General features: G+C 44.1%; 1 protein-coding gene across 1 annotated transcript; it reads left to right on the plus strand.

Annotated features, from left to right (window-relative positions):
• The first annotated feature begins 2,429 nt into the window (after positions 1-2,429).
• Positions 2,430-24,513, plus strand: ERMN (ermin). Its single transcript, XM_077275160.1, has 3 exons — positions 2,430-2,863; positions 16,322-16,429; positions 23,419-24,513. Exons 1-3 carry the CDS (start codon positions 2,656-2,658, stop codon positions 23,817-23,819), a joined length of 717 nt encoding a protein of 238 aa, XP_077131275.1. The 5' UTR covers positions 2,430-2,655; the 3' UTR covers positions 23,820-24,513.

Below are 24,513 nucleotides of genomic sequence, written 5' to 3' on the forward strand. Positions count from 1 at the left end.
TTAGTACCTGTTGACACTTTCTAGCCTTACTCTGAACTCCACTTCCACACCTGACTCTGAACTTGACAAGACTCCAAACACTACTCTCTACTCTCTAGAAGCAGGAAGAGCTTCTCCTAGTAACTGATCTAACCACTCCCAACATTAACCCTTTGGTTGCCACGACGTCTTCAGTCACTCTCCTACACTTACACCAACTATTTATGTTGGTAAAACATTAGACATATTTTCTAATATTGCTTTTGAATCCCTTTCCTCTACACTGGATAGGTTTTAATGGGTATGTGTGACATCTGTTAGAAAAACGGATAGAACACATACTGCAAACATGTGAAGGCGGCCTTAGAGCAGAGTGCTGCCAACAAAAGAGCAGCTGTCGCTCTGGCGGACCTTGCCTATCTCTGCTTATCTGAATGACTGGTATTTAACATTATATATCCCAGTGGTGGCCATTTTAAAGAGAACCTGTCATCAGGGTCAAGCATTATAAACTAAAGGTATGTGCATAATGGCGCTGTGCTGCTGATTTAATACGTACCTTGCCGGTAGAAATCAGCTGCCTGATTATTTTTTAATCAACATTAGAAGTTTGGGTGGAATATGCTGATAGAACATTGGTGCAGACCTCTGGTGTGGGACTGTGGGTAGCGTCTTCATCTGTGCATTGGCCCCTCAGCTACCTCTGGTGTAAGTATCTTCATACTGTTTAAAATTCTGTGCCGGCGCCTGCCTAGCCACAGGCGGCCCTTGCTCAGATTGCGCTCATTGCAGGCTTTAGTAAAATGGCACTGGTTTCTTATTTCATGCGTGCTATTAATTTCTGGAAAAAAGCAAATAAATAAAAGAATGTTACTCTTGAAAGTTTGGCTATTGTATTGATTTATTTGTCTGGGGGTGTCACCAGTAGCATAACTAGAGTCCAGTGGGCCCCGGTGCAAAATTTGGACCAGCCCCCCAGCATGTTGGTTAGATGTATGGGCCATTATAGCCTTCTAAATCTTATAGATGTGAATACTTTTCTGCCCAATGATGACAGAAGTATTCTAGGAGTGATACCTTTATTGGCTAACCAGAAAATAATATGTTTGCAGCTTTCAGAGCACAGTGGCTCCTTCTTCAGGCAAGATTACAAATAGATTAATAAGAAACAAGCACAACATTTAAAGAATACTACAGGAGGACATTTGTTAGGGGGTGGGAAGTGTGATGAGTCCATAGATAAGCTAAGGTAATCCCACCCCCTAACAAATGTCCTCCTGTAGTATTCTTTAAATGTTGTGCTTGTTTCTTATTAATCTATTTGTAATCTTGCCTGAAGAAGGAGCCACTGTGCTCTGAAAGCTGCAAACATATTATTTTCTGGTTAGCCAATAAAGGTATCACTCCTAGAATACTTCTGTCATCATTGGGCAGAAAAGTATTCACATCGATTTTTCTGGCTAACACGGTACCACAATACAATTTGTTATTGTACATCATAAATCCTATAGACACATGTGTGTCCCCCCCTTCATTATGTAGCAATGTCTCCCATTCCACGTATGAGTCCTATCCTGGGCTCTTCATGGGATATATGTCCCCCTCTACTGGGCCCCTTCCTGGTATATATGGCTCTCGTTCTGCCACTGCATGAAAAAAACAGATTCTTCCCACCTTCCTCCGATCCCACAACATGCGGAGTCCTCTTCTGTTCCGGTGCAAAGACTGGCAGCTGATATCAGCATGTCTTCTATGGGGACACACGGCATCACTGCCATGCACCGCCAATGCCTGGCTCATTGACGTCAGTTGCCGGCCTCTGACTAGCCAATGGCATGTATTGCAGAGGGTCTCTGAGTTGCAATACACTTGAGCTGGATGACGTGCACCGGCGGGTCCCCCCTCTTGCAACAGCAGGGTGCGTAAAAAACCCATCACATATATGGGCAAAAATGTTATTCTTGTATCTCCTGAAAGAGTCATTACTCAGCTAAACTCTAAACTACAAATCTACCTAGTTTTAGGATAATACATACCCCCCTCCATTATCACCGCGTAACTAGACATCATGAACTATTGATATTCATTAGTGATTTTTTTCTTTCCAGGTTAATTGAGTAGGAACAATTATATCTTTTATCAAACGTTTACTGGTACCACTGGAATGATTAGCTTTACAATCATGAATCCCTTGTCGACTGACGTTGCTGGACGGATTAATAAAACAACGTAACCAGTGTGAATTATAAGCCTGGTGGCTCACCACTTAATGTGACCAGCAGTGGTCACTTGCTACGGATTAAAGATTAAGAACAATCGGTGCCGCTGTTTACAAGGAAGGAACAAACGGGCCTTTCTTGTAAGAATAGAAAATCTCTCATGGTCAGAAGGCTGTAGAATAATTACGGGCTGCTTAGACAAAAGCTCGATTGGGCTACGTGTTCCCCCTCTATAAGAAAGGCTAATGTGTCCACTAGAATTCATAGGCGACCCTACGGGTGGAGGACATCTCCGCCAGACAAATATCACCCAACATCTGAGGACCCTCAGAATGTCATTGAGCTGTTGTTTTTCCAACCTTACGCTCTCGATAGAAGAGTATTAACCCCGACACCCAGAACCATTTATTGCAATTTCCTTTTATTACTTGGATTTACAATTATCTTGAAGGCTTTGATGATGGCAGAAGAAGCTCAGGCGCCTGAATATAACGGGACTGAAAATCCTGAAATAATACCGGTGCAGATAACCGATGTGGTCGATCAGATGGATATATCCATCGTCTGTGATACAAAGCAACGCGATTCAGTCTTTACAAGTGGAAGTCCCGAGGACAAACTTACTGCTACGCCATCTTTGGACCTAAAAGACAGAAATGACGAAGGTAGAGTATCTGGTTCTATAGAGAATGTCTCCAGTAGAATGCTTTATACATTATACCTCAACCATGTCCTTCTAGCATAGGTTTAATTAGTATGTGTTAGAGGGGTTGTCGGGGACATTTTTTATTTTACTTCAATGTACAGTATGTATTCCGGACTAAAAATCACTTTTGCGATTGGGTTCAATTCAAAATTTTTCACCATTAGGCTTTTACAGGTTATTATATTTCAGTGCTCATTCAACGTTGGTGTGGTCTGTGGTCATTCATCAGCTGAAAGGAGCTCAGAAAAAGGCAGATAAAAGAGTAAAAATACCCTCTCAGGCTCACTGACTGATCCTCAGTTAACTCATTCTGTAGCCAAAAATAGACAGTAAAACATGGAGGGTATAGAAGGCAAACGGTGCAAAATTTTTGCTAAAACCCAAATGCAAAAATTATTTTTTTTGCTCCCTGTTACATGCATTTAAATAAGAAAAAAATGTCCCCAATGTTGGACAATCCTCAGTTGATTTTATTGTATGGCTATATATTAAGCAAGCTACGGTGAATATGCACCACAAATCCTAGTGCAAACCGAGACTCTTAAGACTGAGGCCATGTCACTATTAATTGAATGCCTTGTAAAGTACAACTTTTGTATTCTTGCATTTTTTTTAAAAAATGTTTCATTCCCGCTATTTTTTGTGGAAGAGTTTATCTCTGAAAATAATGAAAATATTATTTTTTTGCTACTTTACTAAATTTAGACAGGATAAAAGTAGATGAGAAAAGCCGATATTTTATGCCTAATAAATAGCGTACTCCATTATTTAGTCTGGTGCTGTTTGCAGCTTCTTTGAGACGTCCATTGCTTTCTAGTCACTTCCCAATTGTTAATTAGGTGTAAAAAAGTGTGTAAAACACACAGTAATAAGGCACGTGGATGGGTCATATTAAGGCACGTGGATGGGTCATATTCAGGCACATGGATGGGTCATATTCAGGCACATGGATGGGTCATATTCAGGCACATGGATGGGTCATATTCAGGCACATGGATGGGTCATATTCAGCCACATGGATGGGTCATATTCAGCCACATGGATGGGTCATATTCAGCCACATGGATGGGTCATATTCAGCCACATGGATGGGTCATATTCAGCCACATGGATGGGTCATATTAAGGCACATGGATGGGTCATATTCAGCCACATGGATGGGTCATATTCAGGCACATGGATGGGTCATATTCAGCCACATGGATGGGTCATATTCAGGCACATGGATGGGTCATATTAAGGCACATGGATGGGTCATATTCAGCCACATGGATGGGTCATATTCAGGCACATGGATGGGTCATATTCAGCCACATGGATGGGTCATATTCAGGCACATGGATGGGTCATATTCAGCCACATGGATGGGTCATATTCAGCCACATGGATGGGTCATATTCAGCCACATGGATGGGTCATATTAAGGCACGTGGATGGGTCATATTCAGGCACATGGATGGGTCATATTCAGGCACATGGATGGGTCATATTCAGGCACATGGATGGGTCATATTCAGGCACATGGATGGGTCATATTCAGCCACATGGATGGGTCATATTCAGCCACATGGATGGGTCATATTCAGCCACATGGATGGGTCATATTCAGCCACATGGATGGGTCATATTCAGCCACATGGATGGGTCATATTAAGGCACATGGATGGGTCATATTCAGCCACATGGATGGGTCATATTCAGGCACATGGATGGGTCATATTCAGCCACATGGATGGGTCATATTCAGCCACATGGATGGGTCATATTCAGCCACATGGATGGGTCATATTCAGCCACATGGATGGGTCATATTCAGCCACATGGATGGGTCATATTAAGGCACATGGATGGGTCATATTCAGCCACATGGATGGGTCATATTCAGGCACATGGATGGGTCATATTCAGCCACATGGATGGGTCATATTCAGGCACATGGATGGGTCATATTAAGGCACATGGATGGGTCATATTCAGCCACATGGATGGGTCATATTCAGGCACATGGATGGGTCATATTAAGGCACATGGATGGGTCATATTCAGCCACATGGATGGGTCATATTCAGGCACATGGATGGGTCATATTCAGCCACATGGATGGGTCATATTCAGGCACATGGATGGGTCATATTCAGCCACATGGATGGGTCATATTCAGGCACATGGATGGGTCATATTAAGGCACATGGATGGGTCATATTCAGCCACATGGATGGGTCATATTCAGGCACATGGATGGGTCATATTAAGGCACGTGGATGGGTCATATTCAGCCACATGGATGGGTCATATTCAGGCACATGGATGGGTCATATTAAGGCACATGGATGGGTCATATTCAGGCACATGGTTGGGTCATATTCAGGCAAATTCTTCTAAGTCAATGCCCCCCCACCCCATAGTGTTAAAGGGGTATTTTGGTTAGAACAAGTAATCATTTATCCATAGGACAAGCTGTTTTGTTGCCCAAGTTATGGGTTTAATGGACAATCCATACAAGTCTGCAGTCACTCTATGTGACTGCAGATTTGCGAGTCCTCACATTGTGCACCCTGCACACTGGGAGGATCCTCCGGTGCCGGCGCTGAGAGCGGGCGGTCATAATACTGCAAGTATTCGATTTCAATACTTCTAGTCGTATTCAGACTAGACTATTTCCGGACTCACTCAATACACTTTCATTGAGAGGCCGTGCCCATCTAGTTGGCATGTGACCATAGGCATGGAAATCACATACTTGCGGCCATGCACCCACCGCCAGCACTGGAGAATCCTGACAGTGTGCACAATGTGAGGATTCACAAGTCTGCAGACTTATTGACTGATTGCAGACTTGTAGCTTAGATCAGACAACCCCTGGACTTGGGATACAACATGTGCCTGGATTGCTACAAGTCCCATTCAGATGTATAGGACATACTGAGAATTTGCCTTTCAGCCATAGATAAACAATGTCAGGCTTGGTAGTATTTTTGCAGTCCATGCCTTTTACTCCTGACCCCATCACTGGAGTGCTCAGTAGCTCCGATCTTTAACCTCAACACACAATTACATTTTTCAAACCACATGCTGCATCAAATGTACCTTTATGACTAAAATTGTCTTCTGGGACCCAAATTTCTGTGGTTTTTTTTACACTTTTTTGACTTTGATCACAATAGTTGTAAAAATACAAAGCAAAGGTAAAAACAAAGGCTCGGGCATGTGACCGTATTAGAGGTCTATGTGCGATCCGACAAAACATCGGAAAGCACTAGGACCAATGTTATTTTATGGAGACGTGCACGTGTCCGATTTTTCCCTTGGACTGAGTCGGTCTGAGGCAAAATCGCAGGTTGCCCAAGTTGGATCCGATTATCAGATCACATTCGGCCACACAAATCAACGAGTCCATGGAAAATATTGGATTTCACTTGGATGACATCTGAGTGTGCTGCGATTTTCACTGACTGACAGAATGGAAAAAATGGAGAATTGTAAGAACCGGCACTATTTTTGGGAACAAATTATTACTGTACGTGGTATTCCTGCCACGACATGTGAGTACTCAAATATAAGTACCTAATGAGTAGCACAAGTCATATTCTCTAATTGTTTTCTAAAATTGGTGTAATTTGTAGCACTTTTCCCTGACTCATTAATTCTCATTAGAACAGATCAGAATCTCCCCATATTCTGTCACTTCTTCTGGTCACTTTACCACTCATAATAATTACTGTCAGACTTTGTTTCATTGTCACTCAGACATAAATGACCAATTGTATAGTTACTACCATGTGACAGAACGGCCGGTGGTGCGGAGCTCACTGATACCGGCACGGTCCTGTAATTGGAACCACCTTTTCCCATAGATCCTTTGACAATTCTTTTGCTTTCCCCATGATTCACAATCCAAAAACGTCAGTGGCTGGATGAAAGATGCAAGAGTCTGTTTGGGTCCCAGAAATTCACTCAGCTTTTATGCACACACACTGATTACAAGCAAACAGGTCACACGTGAGGATTAGTGATGAGCGAGTGTGCTCGTTACTCGAGATTTCCGAGCATGCTTGTGTGATCTCCGAGTATCTTGGGCGTGCTTGTAGATTATGTTTGTGTCCCCGCAGCGGCATGATTTCCAGCTGTTAGACAACCTGAACACATGAGGGATTGCCTGTTTGTTAAGGAATCCCCACATGTATTCAGGCTGGCTAGCAGCTGCAAATCATGCAGCTGCGGCAACTCAAGCATAATCTGCAAGCACGCCCAACATATTCGGCGAACACCCGAGCATGCTCGGAAATCTCAAGTAACGAGCACACTCGCCCATCACTAGTGAGCATGTTACCTTTAGTAGCCATTCAAACCCATTTGTGTCATCTTCTGTGCATGTTATCAGGCCCAAATCACCTGGGTATGGGAACTTTTGATCAGGGTCATTTGGATGTTTTGGGTTGTCATTGTGATATAAAAAGAGAAAACACAGTAGTTTGACAACAAATGGCTTCACCCAACCACTAACCATGAGTGGAGAAAAAGTTTTGGTGTTATCATTCATATTCTCTAAAAAAAGGTTAAGAAAGCAAAAATTCTGCCAGGGGTATGTAAACTTTTGAGCACAACTGTATGTCAGTATTTCTAAAAAGGTTCTTTTTTTCTTAAAAATATCAGTCAATAAGCCGTGCCTGTTATTACACCAACCCATCACAACAAGCCCTATCATTAATTGTAAATTTGTGTATGTCATTTTTTTCACTATAATTATAAAATGTATAATCCAAATATATGGAAACCGTTGTGACCTTTTTTCCTATACACAGCCGTATAAAGGAAGAGGGCCTGTCAGATCTCTTGACATATTTGTTTCAGTAAATACCTGTATAATAGTAACAATAATATTTCAATTCCAGAGTATTGTGTGTTGCGTATTGTATTGTGTGAGCTGTGTTTCGTTCCTCTGTTATTGCTTTTAGAAGTTTATAAATAAATTGACAACTGGGCGTTACCAGATAGGGGTGTGCCCCTACAAGGACACTGTCCTATTAGTGCTCACTGTGTAAGGCCACACCCCTTTGACAAGGAGAATGGTAACACCGAGTTGTCATAGGTCCTATTTAATACTTCGGATACTTGAGCCACCAGGGGAACCTCTTCAATTTTTATTTTTGCATTTTATATGTACATGCAAAAGAACATTAGAAATCCCGTGCCCGGCCTCCATGGAGTTTTAATGAGAGCCACAGAGCAGATGAAAGAGCCTCACATACAACCCTCCGTCAACAATTTTGCACCATTGTTTCTTACAAAACAACAGAACAAAGACCCGTTTTAGACTTCTTGACCACTGCATTGTTTCCAATGAAAATAAAATCAGTGTTCTGAAACAACTCCCAATATCTCAGTTTCCGGCATTCTGCAGGGTAAAATCACAGCTAATGTTGAGAGAATATATATATGCAGTGGGTGAAATAAGTATTGAATACGTCACCAATTTTCTAAGTAAATATATTTCTAAAAATGCTATTGACATGAAATTCCCAGATGTCGGTAACAACACGTCCAATCCACACAGGAAAAAAAATCAAACAATCAAATATAGTAAGTTATGTGTAATAATGAGAAATGATACAGGGAAAACGTATCGGACACATGAAAAAAGAGAGGTGCAAAAAGTCATGGAAAGTCATCATGACACCAGATGAAATCTATCAGTAATTAGAAAGCAATCCTGCCATTTAATGAAAAAAATATATACTGGATCAACCGATGGACTATTAAAAGGTATCTCATTACCAAGGTGCCTCACAAGAAACATCTCATAAAGGGTAAAGCCAGTGAGATGTCTCAAGACCTTTGTATTCTTATTGTTGCAAAACATACTGATGGCATTGACAAAAGAGTTTCTAAACTACTGAAGATTCCAGAGAACAATGTTGGGTCCATAATCCAGTAGTTGAAAGAACACAATTTTGCTATAAACCAGCCACGAACAGTTGCTTCCCATAAGATTTCAGAGGAGTGAAAAGAATTATCAGAAGAGTTGTCCCTGTCCAAGAACCAAGGACAACCTTTGAGCAAATAAAAAAAATCGGAAAGACAAATAGCGCAATAGGGTCTTATCTGGAAAATAGCTGCTTTAGATCCATAATGCAGAGATACTTAAGGCCCCGTCTCACATAGCGATTTACCAACGATCACGACCAGCGATACGACCTGGCTGTGATCGTTGGTAAGTCGTTGTGTGGTCGCTGGGGAGCTGTCACACAGACAGCTCTCTCCAGCGACCAACGATCAGGGGAACGACTTCGGCATCGTTGAAACTGTCTTCAACGATGCCGAAGTCCCCCTGCAGCACCCGGGTAACCAGGGTAAACATGGGGTTACTAAGCGCAGGGCCGCGCTTAGTAACCCGATGTTTACCCTGGTTACCAAAAAAACAAACAGTACATACTCACCATCTGATGTCCGTCAGGTCCCTTGCCGTCTGCTTCCTGCTCTGACAGTGCCGGCCGTACAGTGAGAGCAGAGCGCAGCGGTGACGTCACTGCTGCGCTGTGCTCTCACTGTACGGCACTCAGTCAGAGCAGGAAGCAGACGGCAAGGGACCTGACGGACATCAGATGGTGAGTATGTAGTGGTTTTTTTTTTTTTGGTAACCAGGGTAAACATCGGGTTACTAAGCGCGGCCCTGCGCTTAGTAACCCGATGTTTACCCTGGTTACCAGTGAAGACATCGCTGGATCGGTGTCACACACACCGATTCAGCGATGTCAGCGGGACCTCAACGACCAAAAAAAGGTCCAGGCCATTCCGACACGACCAGCGATCTCACAGCAGGGGCCTGATCGCTGGTACGTGTCACACATAGCGAGATCGCTACTGAGGTTGCTGTTGCGTCATAAAACTTGTGACTCAGCAGCGATCTCGCTAGCGATCTCGCTATGTGAGACGGGGCCTTTAGAAAGAAGGAGATAAGTGGGTTAAAATCCGATCTGCCAGTGGCCCAGAGATGAGCAGGAGACAGGAGTAGAAATGCTGTTTATTAATCAACACACTACATCACACTTCTTCATCAGTGCAAACCACAATGATCAAGGACCACCTGTGGAGAGCTACCAAAAGACCTGGAATTAGCAGGTACAATTGTTTAATAGAAAATGGTAAGTAATGCACTCAACCTCCATAGCCTGTATACACACTCACCACCCAACCTCCATAGTCTGTATACACGCTCACCACACAACCTCCATAGCCTGTATACACACTCACCACACAACCTCCATAGCCTGTATACACGCTCACCACACAACCTCCATAGTCTGTATACACGCTCACCACACAACCTCCATAGCCTGTATACACACTCACCACACAACCTCCATAGCCTGTATACACGCTCACCACACAACCTCCATAGCCTGTATACACACTCACCACACAACCTCCATAGTCTGTATACACGCTCACCACACAACCTCCATAGTCTGTATACACGCTCACCACACAACCTCCATAGCCTGTATACACACTCACCACACAACCTCCATAGCCTGTATACACGCTCACCACACAACCTCCATAGCCTGTATACACACTCACCACACAACCTCCATAGCCTGTATACACGCTCACCACACAACCTCCATAGTCTGTATACACGCTCACCACACAACCTCCATAGCCTGTATACACACTCACCACACAACCTCCATAGTCTGTATACACGCTCACCACACAACCTCCATAGCCTGTATACACACTCACCACACAACCTCCATAGCCTGTATACACACTCACCACACAACCTCCATAGTCTGTATACACGCTCACCACACAACCTCCATAGCCTGTATACACACTCACCACACAACCTCCATAGTCTGTATACACGCTCACCACACAACCTCCATAGCCTGTATACACACTCACCACACAACCTCCATAGTCTGTATACACGCTCACCACACAACCTCCATAGCCTGTATACACACTCACCACACAACCTCCATAGCCTGTATACACGCTCACCACACAACCTCCATAGTCTGTATACACGCTCACCACACAACCTCCATAGCCTGTATACACACTCACCACACAACCTCCATAGCCTGTATACACGCTCACCACACAACCTCCATAGCCTGTATACACACTCACCACACAACCTCCATAGCCTGTATACACGCTCACCACACAACCTCCATAGTCTGTATACACGCTCACCACACAACCTCCATAGCCTGTATACACACTCACCACACAACCTCCATAGTCTGTATACACGCTCACCACACAACCTCCATAGCCTGTATACACACTCACCACACAACCTCCATAGCCTGTATACACGCTCACCACACAACCTCCATAGCCTGTATACACGCTCACCACACAACCTCCATAGCCTGTATACACACTCACCACACAACCTCCATAGTCTGTATACACGCTCACCACACAACCTCCATAGCCTGTATACACGCTCACCACACAACCTCCATAGTCTGTATACACGCTCACCACACAACCTCCATAGCCTGTATACACACTCACCACACAACCTCCATAGCCTGTATACACGCTCACCACACAACCTCCATAGCCTGTATACACGCTCACCACACAACCTCCATAGCCTGTATACACGCTCACCACACAACCTCCATAGCCTGTATACACGCTCACCACACAACCTCCATAGCCTGTATACACACTCACCACACAACCTCCATAGTCTGTATACACGCTCACCACACAACCTCCATAGCCTGTATACACGCTCACCACACAACCTCCATAGCCTGTATACACACTCACCACACAACCTCCATAGCCTGTATACACACTCACCACACAACCTCCATAGCCTGTATACACACTCACCACACAACCTCCATAGCCTGTATACACACTCACCACACAACCTCCATAGCCTGTATACACGCTCACCACACAACCTCCATAGTCTGTATACACGCTCACCACACAACCTCCATAGCCTGTATACACACTCACCACACAACCTCCATAGCCTGTATACACGCTCACCACACAACCTCCATAGCCTGTATACACGCTCACCACACAACCTCCATAGCCTGTATACACGCTCACCACACAACCTCCATAGCCTGTATACACGCTCACCACACAACCTCCATAGCCTGTATACACACTCACCACACAACCTCCATAGTCTGTATACACGCTCACCACACAACCTCCATAGCCTGTATACACGCTCACCACACAACCTCCATAGCCTGTATACACACTCACCACACAACCTCCATAGCCTGTATACACGCTCACCACACAACCTCCATAGCCTGTATACACGCTCACCACACAACCTCCATAGCCTGTATACACGCTCACCACACAACCTCCATAGCCTGTATACACGCTCACCACACAACCTCCATAGCCTGTATACACACTCACCACACAACCTCCATAGTCTGTATACACGCTCACCACACAACCTCCATAGCCTGTATACACGCTCACCACACAACCTCCATAGCCTGTATACACACTCACCACACAACCTCCATAGTCTGTATACACGCTCACCACACAACCTCCATAGCCTGTATACACGCTCACCACACAACCTCCATAGTCTGTATACACGCTCACCACACAACCTCCATAGCCTGTAAACACGCTCACCACACAACCTCCATAGCCTGTATACACGCTCACCACACAACCTCCATAGCCTGTATACACACTCACCACACAACCTCCATAGCCTGTATACACGCTCACCACACAACCTCCATAGCTTGTATACACGCTCACCACACAACCTCCATAGCCTGTATACACGCTCACCACACAACCTCCATAGCCTGTATACACACTCACCACACAACCTCCATAGTCTGTATACACGCTCACCACACAACCTCCATAGCCTGTATACACACTCACCACACAACCTCCATAGCCTGTATACACGCTCACCACACAACCTCCATAGCCTGTATACACACTCACCACACAACCTCCATAGCCTGTATACACACTCACCACACAACCTCCATAGCCTGTATACACACTCACCACACAACCTCCATAGTCTGTATACACGCTCACCACACAACCTCCATAGTCTGTATACACGCTCACCACACAACCTCCATAGCCTGTATACACGCTCACCACACAACCTCCATAGCCTGTATACACACTCACCACACAACCTCCATAGCCTGTATACACGCTCACCACACAACCTCCATAGCCTATATCAGGTACGGACAGGGGCTGAAATTCAATCCTGGCATTTGAAATCACACAGGCCCATGTTGTCCCCGTCCTCATGAACCAGGTGGGATATATTACTAATATTACCCTGGATGGAGGAAAGGAAGATTTACTACAAGACACAAGATACCTTTGACCTGCTGGGGTAAGTGACGGAGTCAATGACTTTGTGCTCCCTGACAACTCTTAACAGTGTGGGTGTCTTGAAAACACCGATTTTTCTAACAACATAGTAGACAAGGCAGCCCATGACCAGACAGGCCCTTCTGGCATGTGCCAGAATTTCTAGATGGCCAGTCCGGCCCTGGCCTATATGCACGCTCACCATGCAAGACTCCATTGATGGACAAAAAACATGATCAAGTGTGTTTAAAGTTTGCTGAACAACATTTAGACAAGCATTTTAAATACTGGGAGAATATAGTCTAGTCAGATGAGACCAAAATTGAACTCTTTGAATGCCATAATAAACACCTTGTTTGGAGGCCAAAAGGTACTGCATATCACCCCTAAAACCACCGTACCAACAGAGAAGTTTAGAGGTGGGAGCATCATGGTGTGGGGCTGCTTTTCAGCATATAGCACTGTCAAACCTTAAGTGATTGAAGGAAGGATGAATGTACAGATGTACTGAGGCAGTCTTGATAAGACATCAACCAGGATTATAAAGATTAAATGAGGGTGGTCACTTTGACAAGATAATGATCCCAAACACACAGGCACGGAAACTGTAAATTTTCAACTGAGAGAGAAAATAAAGCTCTTAGAATGGCCCAGCAATCACCGGACCTGTACCCAAAAGAGAATTTATGGAAGCAACTAAAGCTTAGAGTTCATAGAAGTAGTCCATGGAAGCTTCAGGATGGTTAAAGTGTGTGTGGAAGAATGGGCCAAAATAACACCTGAGCGATGCCTGCGACTAGTTTCTCAACACAGGAGGCTTCTTGAAGCTTCATCGCCAATAAAGGCTTTTGTACGAAGTATCATATACATTTCAGTCAGCGTTTTCAATACTTTTACCCTGTGTTATTTCTCATTTTTATGCAGAAAATGAGGAATACGGTGGTTCAGAGTCCATGCTGCCCAAGGTTCAAAGAGGCAGTCACACACGTCACGACCAAAGCCACAATGAGTGGCTGCCCCTTTTTTGAGATAGAAATTTAATTTATATAACTTTCCATGGCTGAGTGTCTGACCAGCTGGGCCGCAGTCATGTTCAGCAAAATTTACATTGAGGTCGTCAGACACTAGGTGAGGTTTTAACATTAGAGAATAGTACCGTCCTGATTTGGCGCACCTTGTCACGGTCGGATGGCTTTTACGTATTTTTTAAATCAAAAACAGTGTTTACTAAGCACCCTATATTATTTATATGTACTATTACTATTTGCTTGCTTACAGCAGGGTATAGGCTCATTTTGTTTCTATCTTAGCTTTTGTCTGTTAAATGGCCACAGTGTGAATGTACAGTGGGTAAAATAAGTATTTGATGCACTGCCAATTTGGCAAGTTTTCCCACCCACAAAGAATGGAGAGATCTCTAATTTTAATCATAGGTACGCTTCAACTGAGAGACAAAGTCTAAAAATAAAAAATAGGAAATCACATTGTATGATTTTCAAACAATGAAACTGAATTTATTGCTTGAAATAAATATTTGATCACCTACTAACCAGCAAGAATTCTGTCTCTCACAGACCTGCTTGTTTTTCTTTAAAGCGAACCTGGAAGCAAGATTTTGCTAAGTAAACTACAGGCATTGTCAGGTTGGTGCTGTTATACTGATTAAAATGATACCTGAGGTGAAGAAATCGGTCTTGTGGTTCTTGTGTAATCAGTGTAAGAGTTTTTCAGCTAATGATATGCTTGTTCTCTGGGGCTGCCTATAAGCAGAGTCTTATCTTCTTGGTCTAAGCCAGAGAAACCAAGGAAAGCCCTGCCCACAGGCCGCCCCGAAGCACAGACATGATCCTCATCATAGAGAGAGAGACAGACTGTTTGTGCTTTGGGGTGGCCTGTGGGCAGGACTTTCCTTGCTTTCTCTGGCCTAGAGCAGGAAGATAAGACTCTGCCCACAGGCCGCCTGGAGCACGGGCATCTCATTAACTGAAAACGTCTAACATTGATTACACAAGAACCACAAGATAGATTTCTTCACCCCAGGTATCATTTTAATTAGTATAACAGCAGCGACATCACAATGTCTGTAGTTTACTTAGCAAAATCCTGCTGACAGGTTCGCGTTAAGAGGCCTCCTACTCTGCACTCATTACCTGTATTAATTGCACCTGTTTGAACTTGTTACCTGTATAAAAGACACCTGTCCACACACTCAATCACACTGCAAACCCTCCACCATGGCCAAGACCAAAGAGCTGTCTAAGGACACCAGGGACAAAATTGTAGACATGCACAAGGCTGGGATGCGCTACAGCACAATAGGCAAGCAGCTTGGTGTGAAGGCAACAACTGTTGGCACAATTATTAGAAAATAGAAGAAACACAAGATGAATGTGAATCTCCGTCTGGCGCTCCATGCAAGATCTCGCCCCGTGGGGTAAGGACGATTCTGAGAAAGTTCAGGAATCAGCCGAGAACTACATGAGAGGGCCTGGTCAATGACCTGTAGAGAGCTGGGACCACAGTCTCAAACATTACTGTTAGTAACACACTACGCTTCATAGATTAAAATCCTGGAGAAATTGATGAAAATTGGACCAAATTCAAATGAAACTCTGATGAAACTGGGACCATTTTTCTTCTACGTGAAAAAAACTGACATCTGAATGAGCCCTAATGCAGCAGAAACATGGCTCCAGTTGTGCTAAGAAAAAATAATACCCGCATGAGCCATGTTCATAAATTGAGGAGAAATTACATTGTCTAAATAAGAGTTGGGATTGGTAAAAATTTAGCTTAATAACCGTGGATGAATATCACTTTTATCAGCCCATAGCTTCCACTTCCTACACAGGATGACATTGTCATTGACAAGAGTAATGGTTATAAGAAGAACGGAGAATTTTAATAAATGACGATCCAGAATTCTTTCATGCCAAATACAAACATGGCCCATAAAATACCCAATTCCTTTTTACCATGTAAGTCGGGAATCGTCAGAGACGCCTCTGATCTCCATTGTATTTTTTCTTTGCAGATCGAAAGGATGAGAATAATACTATTTTGGAAAGAGTACCAGATGTGCTGGACAACCATGAGAAAGAATTCGGAGACATCAAGGAAGACGCATATGAATCAAGAATAGGTATGTGTTGTGATCCTAATGGCAGAGGATCTCAGGGTCTTCAGCAAAGTCTGCAAACATAAAAACTAGCTCTTAGGGAGGTGGTAACTGAGCTGACCACATACCTGATCCTAGCCCACAACTAATAGCAGCCGGGGAACGTACCTACGTTGGTTCTAGACGTCTCGCGCCAGCCGGAGATCTAACTAACCCTTTCAGAGAAAATACAGACCTCACTTGCCTCCAGAGAAAGGTACCCCAAAGTAGATACATGCCCCCAACAAATAATAACGGTGAGGTAAGAGGAAAGGACAAACGTAAGTATGAACTAGATTCAGCAAAGAGAGGCCCACTAAATAATAGCAGAAATATAGAAAGCGGACTTATGTGGTCAGCGAAAAACCCTACAAAAATATCCACGCTGAATATCCAAGAACCCCCGTACCGACTAACGGTATGGGGGGAGAATATCAGCCCCCTAAGAGCTTCCAGCAAAATCAGGAATCACATTATGAACAAGCTGGACAAAAAAACAGAATAATACAAATAAACAAAAAACAAGAAAGCAGGACTTAGCTTATGTTGCAAAAATCAGGACCAGTAGACAAGAGCAACCAGACAAGGACTGATTACATGGATGCCAGGCAATGGACTAAGACTCCAGGAAGTTTAAATAGAAACACCCAGAGTCTTAACGAACCAGGTGACTACCAACCTGGGGAAAGAGTATCCAAGAGCCATACCGCGAGTGACCACAAGAGGGAGCCCAAAAGTATAGTTCATAACAGTACCCCCCCTTTAAGGAGGGGTCACCGAACCCTCACTACGACCACCAGGGCGATCAGGATGGGCAGCGTGAAAGGCACGAACCAAATCGGCCGCATGAACATCAGAGGCGACCACCCAGGAATTATCCTCCTGACCATAGCCCTTCCATTTGACCAGATACTGAAGCCTCCGTCTAGAGAGACGAGAATCTAAGATCTTCTCCACCACATACTCCAACTCGCCCTCAACCAAGACCGGAGCAGGAGGGTCAACAGCAGGAACCACAGGCACAATGTACCGCCGCAACAAAGACCTATGGAACACATTGTGAATGGCAAACGACACAGGAGGATCCAACCGAAAAGACACCAGATTAAGGACCTCCAAAATTCTATAAGGACCAATAAAGCGAGGCTTAAACTTAGGAGAGGAAACTTTCAGAGGGACAAACCGAGAAGACAACCAAACCAAATCCCCAACACGAAGTCGGGGACCCACACCGCGGCGGCGGTTGGCAAAACGCTGAGCCTTCTCCTGTGACAACTTCAAGTTGTCCACCACATGATTCCAAGTCCGCTGCAACCTATCAACCACAGAATCCACCCCAGGACAGTCAGAAGGCTCAACATGACCCGAGGAGAAACGAGGATGAAAACCAGAGTTGCAGAAAAATGGTGAAACCAAAGTAGCGGAACTAGCCCGATTATTGAGGGCAAACTCAGCCAATGGCAAGAAGGTCACCCAATCATCCTGATCCGCAGAAACAAAACATCTCAAATAAGCCTCCAGCGTCTGATTAGTTCGCTCCGTTTGGCCATTAGTCTGAGGATGAAAGGCAGACGAGAACGACAGATCAATGCCCATCTTAGCACAAAAAGATCGCCAGAATCTGGACAGAAACTGGGATCCTCTGTCAGACACGATATTCTCAGGAATGCCGTGCAAACGAACCACATTCTGAAAAAACAAAGGAACCAGATCAGAAGAGGAAGGCAACTTAGGCAAGGGCACCAAATGGACCATCTTGGAAAAACGATCACACACCACCCAGATGACAGACATTCCCTGAGACACCGGAAGATCTGAAATGAAATCCATGGAAATGTGTGTCCAAGGCCTCTTCGGGACGGGCAAGGGCAAAAGCAACCTGCTGGCACGAGAACAGCAAGGCTTAGCCCGAGCACAAGTCCCACAGGACTGCGCAAAAGCACGCACATCCCGTGACAAGGAAGGCCACCAAAAGGACCTAGCCACCAAATCTCTGGTACCAAAAATCCCAGGATGCCCTGCCAACACCGAGGAATGAACCTCGGAAATAACTCTGCTGGTCCATTTATCAGGAACAAACAGTCTATCAGGTGGACAAGAGTCAGGTCTACCAGCCTGAAATCTCTGCAACACACGTCGCAAATCAGGAGAAATGGCCGACAAAATCACTCCCTCTTTAAGAATACCAGCCGGCTCTGAGACTCCAGGAGAGTCAGGCACAAAGCTCCTAGAGAGAGCATCAGCATTCACATTTTTCGAACCAGGCAGGTATGAGACCACAAAGTCAAAGCGGGAGAAAAACAATGACCAACGAGCCTGTCTAGGATTCAGGCGTTTAGCAGACTCGAGATACATCAGATTTTTGTGATCAGTCAAGACCACCACACGATGCTTAGCACCCTTGAGCCAATGACGCCACTCCTCAAATGCCCACTTCATGGCCAACAACTCCCGATTACCAACATCATAGTTCCGCTCAGCCGGCGAAAACGTCCTGGAAAAGAAAGCACATGGTTTCATCACAGAGCAACCAGAGCCTCTCTGCGACAAAACAGCTCCTGCACCAATCTCAGAAGCATCCACTTCAACCTGAAAGGGAAGTGAGATATCAGGCTGGCACAAAACAGGCACCGAAGTAAACCGGCGCTTCAGCTCCCGGAAGGCCTCAATGGCCGCAGGAGCCCAATTAGCGACATCAGAACCTTTCTTGGTCATATCCGTCAGAGGTTTAACAACGCTAGAAAAGTTAGCAATAAAACGACGGTAGAAATTAGCAAAACCCAAAAACTTCTGAAGACTCTTAACAGACGTGGGTTGAGTCCAATCATGAATAGCTCGGACCTTGACTGGGTCCATCTCCACAGCAGAAGGGGAAAAAATAAAACCCAAAAAGGAAACCTTCTGCACTCCAAAGAGACACTTTGAGCCCTTCACAAACAAAGCATTATCACGCAAAACCTGAAACACCATCCTGACCTGCTTTACATGAGAATCCCAATCATCAGAAAAAACTAAAATGTCATCCAGATAAACAATCACAAATTTATCTAGATACTTCCGGAAGATGTCATGCATAAAGGATTGAAACACTGAAGGAGCATTAGAGAGCCCAAAAGGCATCACCAAGTACTCAAAATGACCTTCGGGCGTATTAAATGCAGTTTTCCATTCATCTCCCTGCCTAATGCGCACAAGGTTGTACGCACCACGAAGATCTATCTTGGTGAACCAACAGGCACCCTTAATCCGAGCAAACAAGTCCGACAATAGTGGCAAAGGGTATTGAAATTTAACCGTGATTTTATTCAGAAGCCGATAGTCTATACAAGGTCTCAAGGATCCGTCTTTCTTGGCCACAAAAAAGAATCCCGCACCAAGAGGGGAAGAGGATGGACGAATATGTCCTTTTTCCAAAGACTCCTTTATATAAGAACGCATCGCGGCATGCTCAGGTACCGACAGATTAAATAATCGTCCCTTAGGAAACTTACTACCAGGAATCAAATCTATAGCGCAGTCACAGTCCCTATGAGGAGGAAGAGCACTGGACCTGGACTCACTGAACACATCCTGATAGTCAAGCAAATACTCAGGAACTTCTGAAGGAGTGGAGGAAGCAATAGACACCGACGGGGAATCGCAATGAATTCCCTGACAGCCCCAACTTGACACAGACATAGCCCTCCAATCCAGAACAGGATTATGAGCCTGTAACCTTGGCAGACCCAAAACGACCAAATCATGCATTTTATGCAGAACAAGAAAACGAATCACCTCCCGATGTTCAGGAGTCATGCACATGGTCACTTGTGTCCAATACTGTGGTTTATTCTCCGCCAATGGCGTAGCATCAATACCTCTAAGAGGAATAGGATTTTCTAAAGGCTGCAGGACAAAACCACAGCGCTTGGCAAACGACAAGTCCATAAGACTCAGGGCAGCACCTGAATCCACAAACGCCATAACAGGGTAGGAAGACAATGAGCAAATTAAAGTCACAGACAAAATAAATTTAGGCTGCAAGTTACCAACGGCGACAGGACTAACAAACTTTGTTAGGCATTTAGAGCATGCTGATATAACATGTGTAGAATCACCACAGTAAAAACACAACCCATTCTGATGTCTATGATTTTGCCGTTCAGTTCTAGTCTGAATTCTATCACATTGCATTAAATCAGGCGTCTGTTCAGACAACACCGCCAAAGGATTAGCGGATTTGCGCTCCCGCAAACGCCGATCAATCTGAATGGCCAGCGTCATAGAATCATTCAGACTTGTAGGAATGGGAAAGCCCACCATCACATTCTTAATGGTTTCAGAAAGGCCATTTCTGAAATTTGCGGCCAGAGCACACTCATTCTACTGAGTAAGCACGGACCATTTCCGAAATTTTTGGCAATACACTTCGGCTTCATCCTGGCCCTGAGAAATAGCCAGCAAAGCCTTCTCTGCCTGAATTTCAAGATTGGGCTCCTCATAAAGCAATCCGAGCGCCAGAAAAAATGCATCAATATTCGCCAATGCCGGATCTCCTGGCGCCAATGAGAAAGCCCAATCCTGAGGGTCGCCCCGCAAGGAGATAACAATTTTAACTTGCTGAGCTGAGTCTCCAGACGAACGAGGTCTCAAAGATAGAAACAATTTACAATTATTCCTAAAATTCCTAAATTTAAATCGATCTCCAGAGAACAGCTCAGGAATAGGAATCTTAGGCTCTGACATAGGACTGCTAATAACAAAATCCTGAATGCCCTGCACACGAGCAGCAAGCTGATCCACACTAGTAATCAGAGTTTGCACATTCATGTCTGCAGCAGAGTTTCAAGCCATTCAGAGATAAAGGGGAAGGAAGAAAAAAAAAACAGAAACTCAGAACTTCTTTTTCTTTTAATCCCACTTCTGCAATGCATTAATTATTCAGTGGCCTGGCATACTGTTGTGATCCTAATGGCAGAGGATCTCAGGGTCTTCAGCAAAGTCTGCAAACATAAAAACTAGCTCTTAGGGAGGTGGTAACTGAGCTGACCACATACCTGATCCTAGCCCACAACTAATAGCAGCCGGAGAACGTACCGACGTTGGTTCTAGACGTCTCGCGCCAGCCGGAGATCTAACTAACCCTTTCAGAGAAAATACAGACCTCACTTGCCTCCAGAGAAAGGTACCCCAAAGTAGATACAGGCCCCCAACAAATAATAACGGTGAGGTAAGAGGAAAGGACAAACGTAAGTATGAACTAGATTCAGCAAAGAGAGGCCCACTAAATAATAGCAGAAATATAGAAAGCGGACTTATGTGGTCAGCGAAAAACCCTACAAAAATATCCACGCTGAATATCCAAGAACCCCCGTACCGACTAACGGTATGGGGGGAGAATATCAGCCCCCTAAGAGCTTCCAGCAAAATCAGGAATCACATTATGAACAAGCTGGACAAAAAAACAGAATAATACAAATAAACAAAAAACAAGAAAGCAGGACTTAGCTTATGTTGCAAAAATCAGGACCAGTAGACAAGAGCAACCAGACAAGGACTGATTACATGGATGCCAGGCAATGGACTAAGACTCCAGGAAGTTTAAATAGAAACACCCAGAGTCTTAACGAACCAGGTGACTACCAACCTGGGGAAAGAGTATCCAAGAGCCATACCGCGAGTGACCACAAGAGGGAGCCCAAAAGTATAGTTCATAACAGGTATGGGTCTTATCTTAGGGGGAAGAATCTCCATCTGATATTTTCCTAATTAACGTTTCAGAAAGGCATCCAACCTTCTCCTGGCCTCCTTCACAGGAGTAACAATTTCACCATCTGGTCATATAGATTCCCATGGATTGCTTTTGCAGTACAGAAGCGCTATCTACCGTATATTAATGTAGAAATTTTCTTTTCTTTTGACAATGTTCCTTAGACAGAACTGCACTGTCCAGTCATATATTCGGACATAGTTTTTAGATTGTGATTTTTGTCCTAAATATATAATTTTGTCACTGTAATTCACCCATTCCCATAATCGTTCGGTCACCCTACAGGGTCCAGGCACGGTCTGACTATTGACTTGTATAACGAGAAAGCTATGGTCATGCGTTGCACATCTATCCTTCTTCTTTTACATTCCATGGTTTTGTCTGCCTTTGCAGCAGCTGCCTGACTCTGATACTAAAGGGTTGTATTTTACTCATGGGCAGACATGGTCATCCATGGACCCTGGCCTCTTCTCCGCACTACTCGACATGTCTCCCGATGGTCTCCTTGATTCCTCTTCTGGCAGGGGATGTCACATTGTCACTGCTGTCAATCAGTGGCAACTGATCGGCTGGCGACTTGATGTTTGGCGCCGGAAGAAACCATCTCCTTGAATACTTTTCCAAGAGAACATCAAGACTGTGGCCAATCAGTGGCTGCAACATGACATCCCCCACTGGAAGAGGAAGCAAGGAGACCAACGGAGAACATGGCCTCTATAGAAGGGCGGCAGTGATTTGAAAGGCGAGTATATTTCTTTCTTATAATTTAAGACCACCATGAGCCCAGTTATAAATTAGAATTTTGTAGTGGACAATTCGTTTAAGTCTACAATCCACCAATATAACTTCATTGGTCACCTTAAAGTCGTTCTCCAGTGATAACTGATTGACCGGTAGGGGTCCATTTGTCGAGACCTGCACCAATTGGCAGAAACATGAATCTGTTAGAATCGATCGGCAGTACGCATGCTCAACCGCTGCTTCATTGACTTCCTATGGGGCTGCCAAGCGCTGTGCTTCTTCTGATGGCCCCATACAGAATGAATGGAAAGGCGGTTGGTACAAAGCTCTTTTTTAAGACATGACGTAGCATCCCATTCCATTGCATGCTTTCACTACACTAATCGTAAAGAATCCTTCCCCACTGTACATTGATGTTTACATGTTCATCTAAATTAGGAAACAAACACATTCTGTTCTTTAATGATATTCCATTTTTACACAGAAGTAGATAGTGACAAGATTCCATCTTCAAGTCCAGAAGACACAAGTAAGCAAGACAAAGATCAAGACGGGAATAAATCTGAAACACCAGATATATTGTTGTATCAGCAAAGCCACCATCCAAATGCTACTGGCACAGACAACATCCTGATTGAACCAGAGGAAGAGAATACATCCATAGAGACCGACATCGACTATGGGGATGGGTCATATGAGGAGCATGAAAATGGAAGAATGGTTAGTCCGAGTGGCAGACATCTTGACCCCGATGAAATGGCTGGAAACAGACCAGATATCTCCAGACACAGCTACTCCAGATATGACACAGTATCATACCGCAAAATCCGGAAAGGCAACACGAAACAGCGGATTGATGAGTTTGAGTCAATGGTTAATCTGTGATATCAAGGCTGAATGCTCCATACGTTTATATACGCACCACCATGTCGGCCAATAATCCTAAGTACCTTCACCCCGATGTGCCCAAATTTTACCCCAATACATCGACTGCATTCAAAGCAGGAAATAAATCAACTGTTGAACTTTTCAAAATGGTAAAAATGCACAAAAACAAAAAACAAATAGCGACTGTAACAACAAGCACCATATTGATAAAACCAACGCACCATTGTCTTGAAATCTATCGACAGCTTCAACCATAACGGGATCATGAGACTCAAGGACTGTTGGGCGACGCTCAGCCGCTATTCATACAGGAAACATTTCGCTTTGTAGTTTTCTAACATAAACTTCCCATTTTGATATCTAAGGAGAACAAAGTCTATTAACCTCATTTATATAACCAGAAATTGGATGCAATATTTGTAACCCGGGTTTTGTGGTCTATAATATTATTTCCTGTTTGATTAAGTTATGAGAAGGCAGAGAAGCTATTACGTCTGGGCTTTTACTTTACATCTTTATACGTGGGCGTATAAGCTGCTTACATTTACTGTTCCTTATTAAAAAGGAGATAAGAATGCAGAATAAAATAATTAAACTATATAAATATACGTTATGTATGAATGTAATACTAATGTGCAAACGGATCAAATAAACTGCCCTGCAGCACCTGCATACAGGTTGTGCAATTTCA

This window comes from Ranitomeya variabilis, chromosome 7, assembly GCF_051348905.1.
Source record: "Ranitomeya variabilis isolate aRanVar5 chromosome 7, aRanVar5.hap1, whole genome shotgun sequence".
Classification (NCBI taxonomy): domain Eukaryota; kingdom Metazoa; phylum Chordata; class Amphibia; order Anura; family Dendrobatidae; genus Ranitomeya; species Ranitomeya variabilis.

What these genes read in the sequence shown, in the direction of transcription:
- ERMN (XM_077275160.1), top strand. Translation starts at nt 2,656, where the DNA reads ATGATGGCAGAAGAAGCTCAGGCGCCTGAATATAACGGGACTGAAAAT. An exon ending in AAAAGACAGAAATGACGAAG is followed by an intron (nt 2,864 to 16,321) that starts GTAGAGTATCTG and finishes TTTTCTTTGCAG; the next exon opens with ATCGAAAGGATGAGAATAAT. An exon ending in CGCATATGAATCAAGAATAG is followed by an intron (nt 16,430 to 23,418) that starts GTATGTGTTGTG and finishes ATTTTTACACAG; the next exon opens with AAGTAGATAGTGACAAGATT.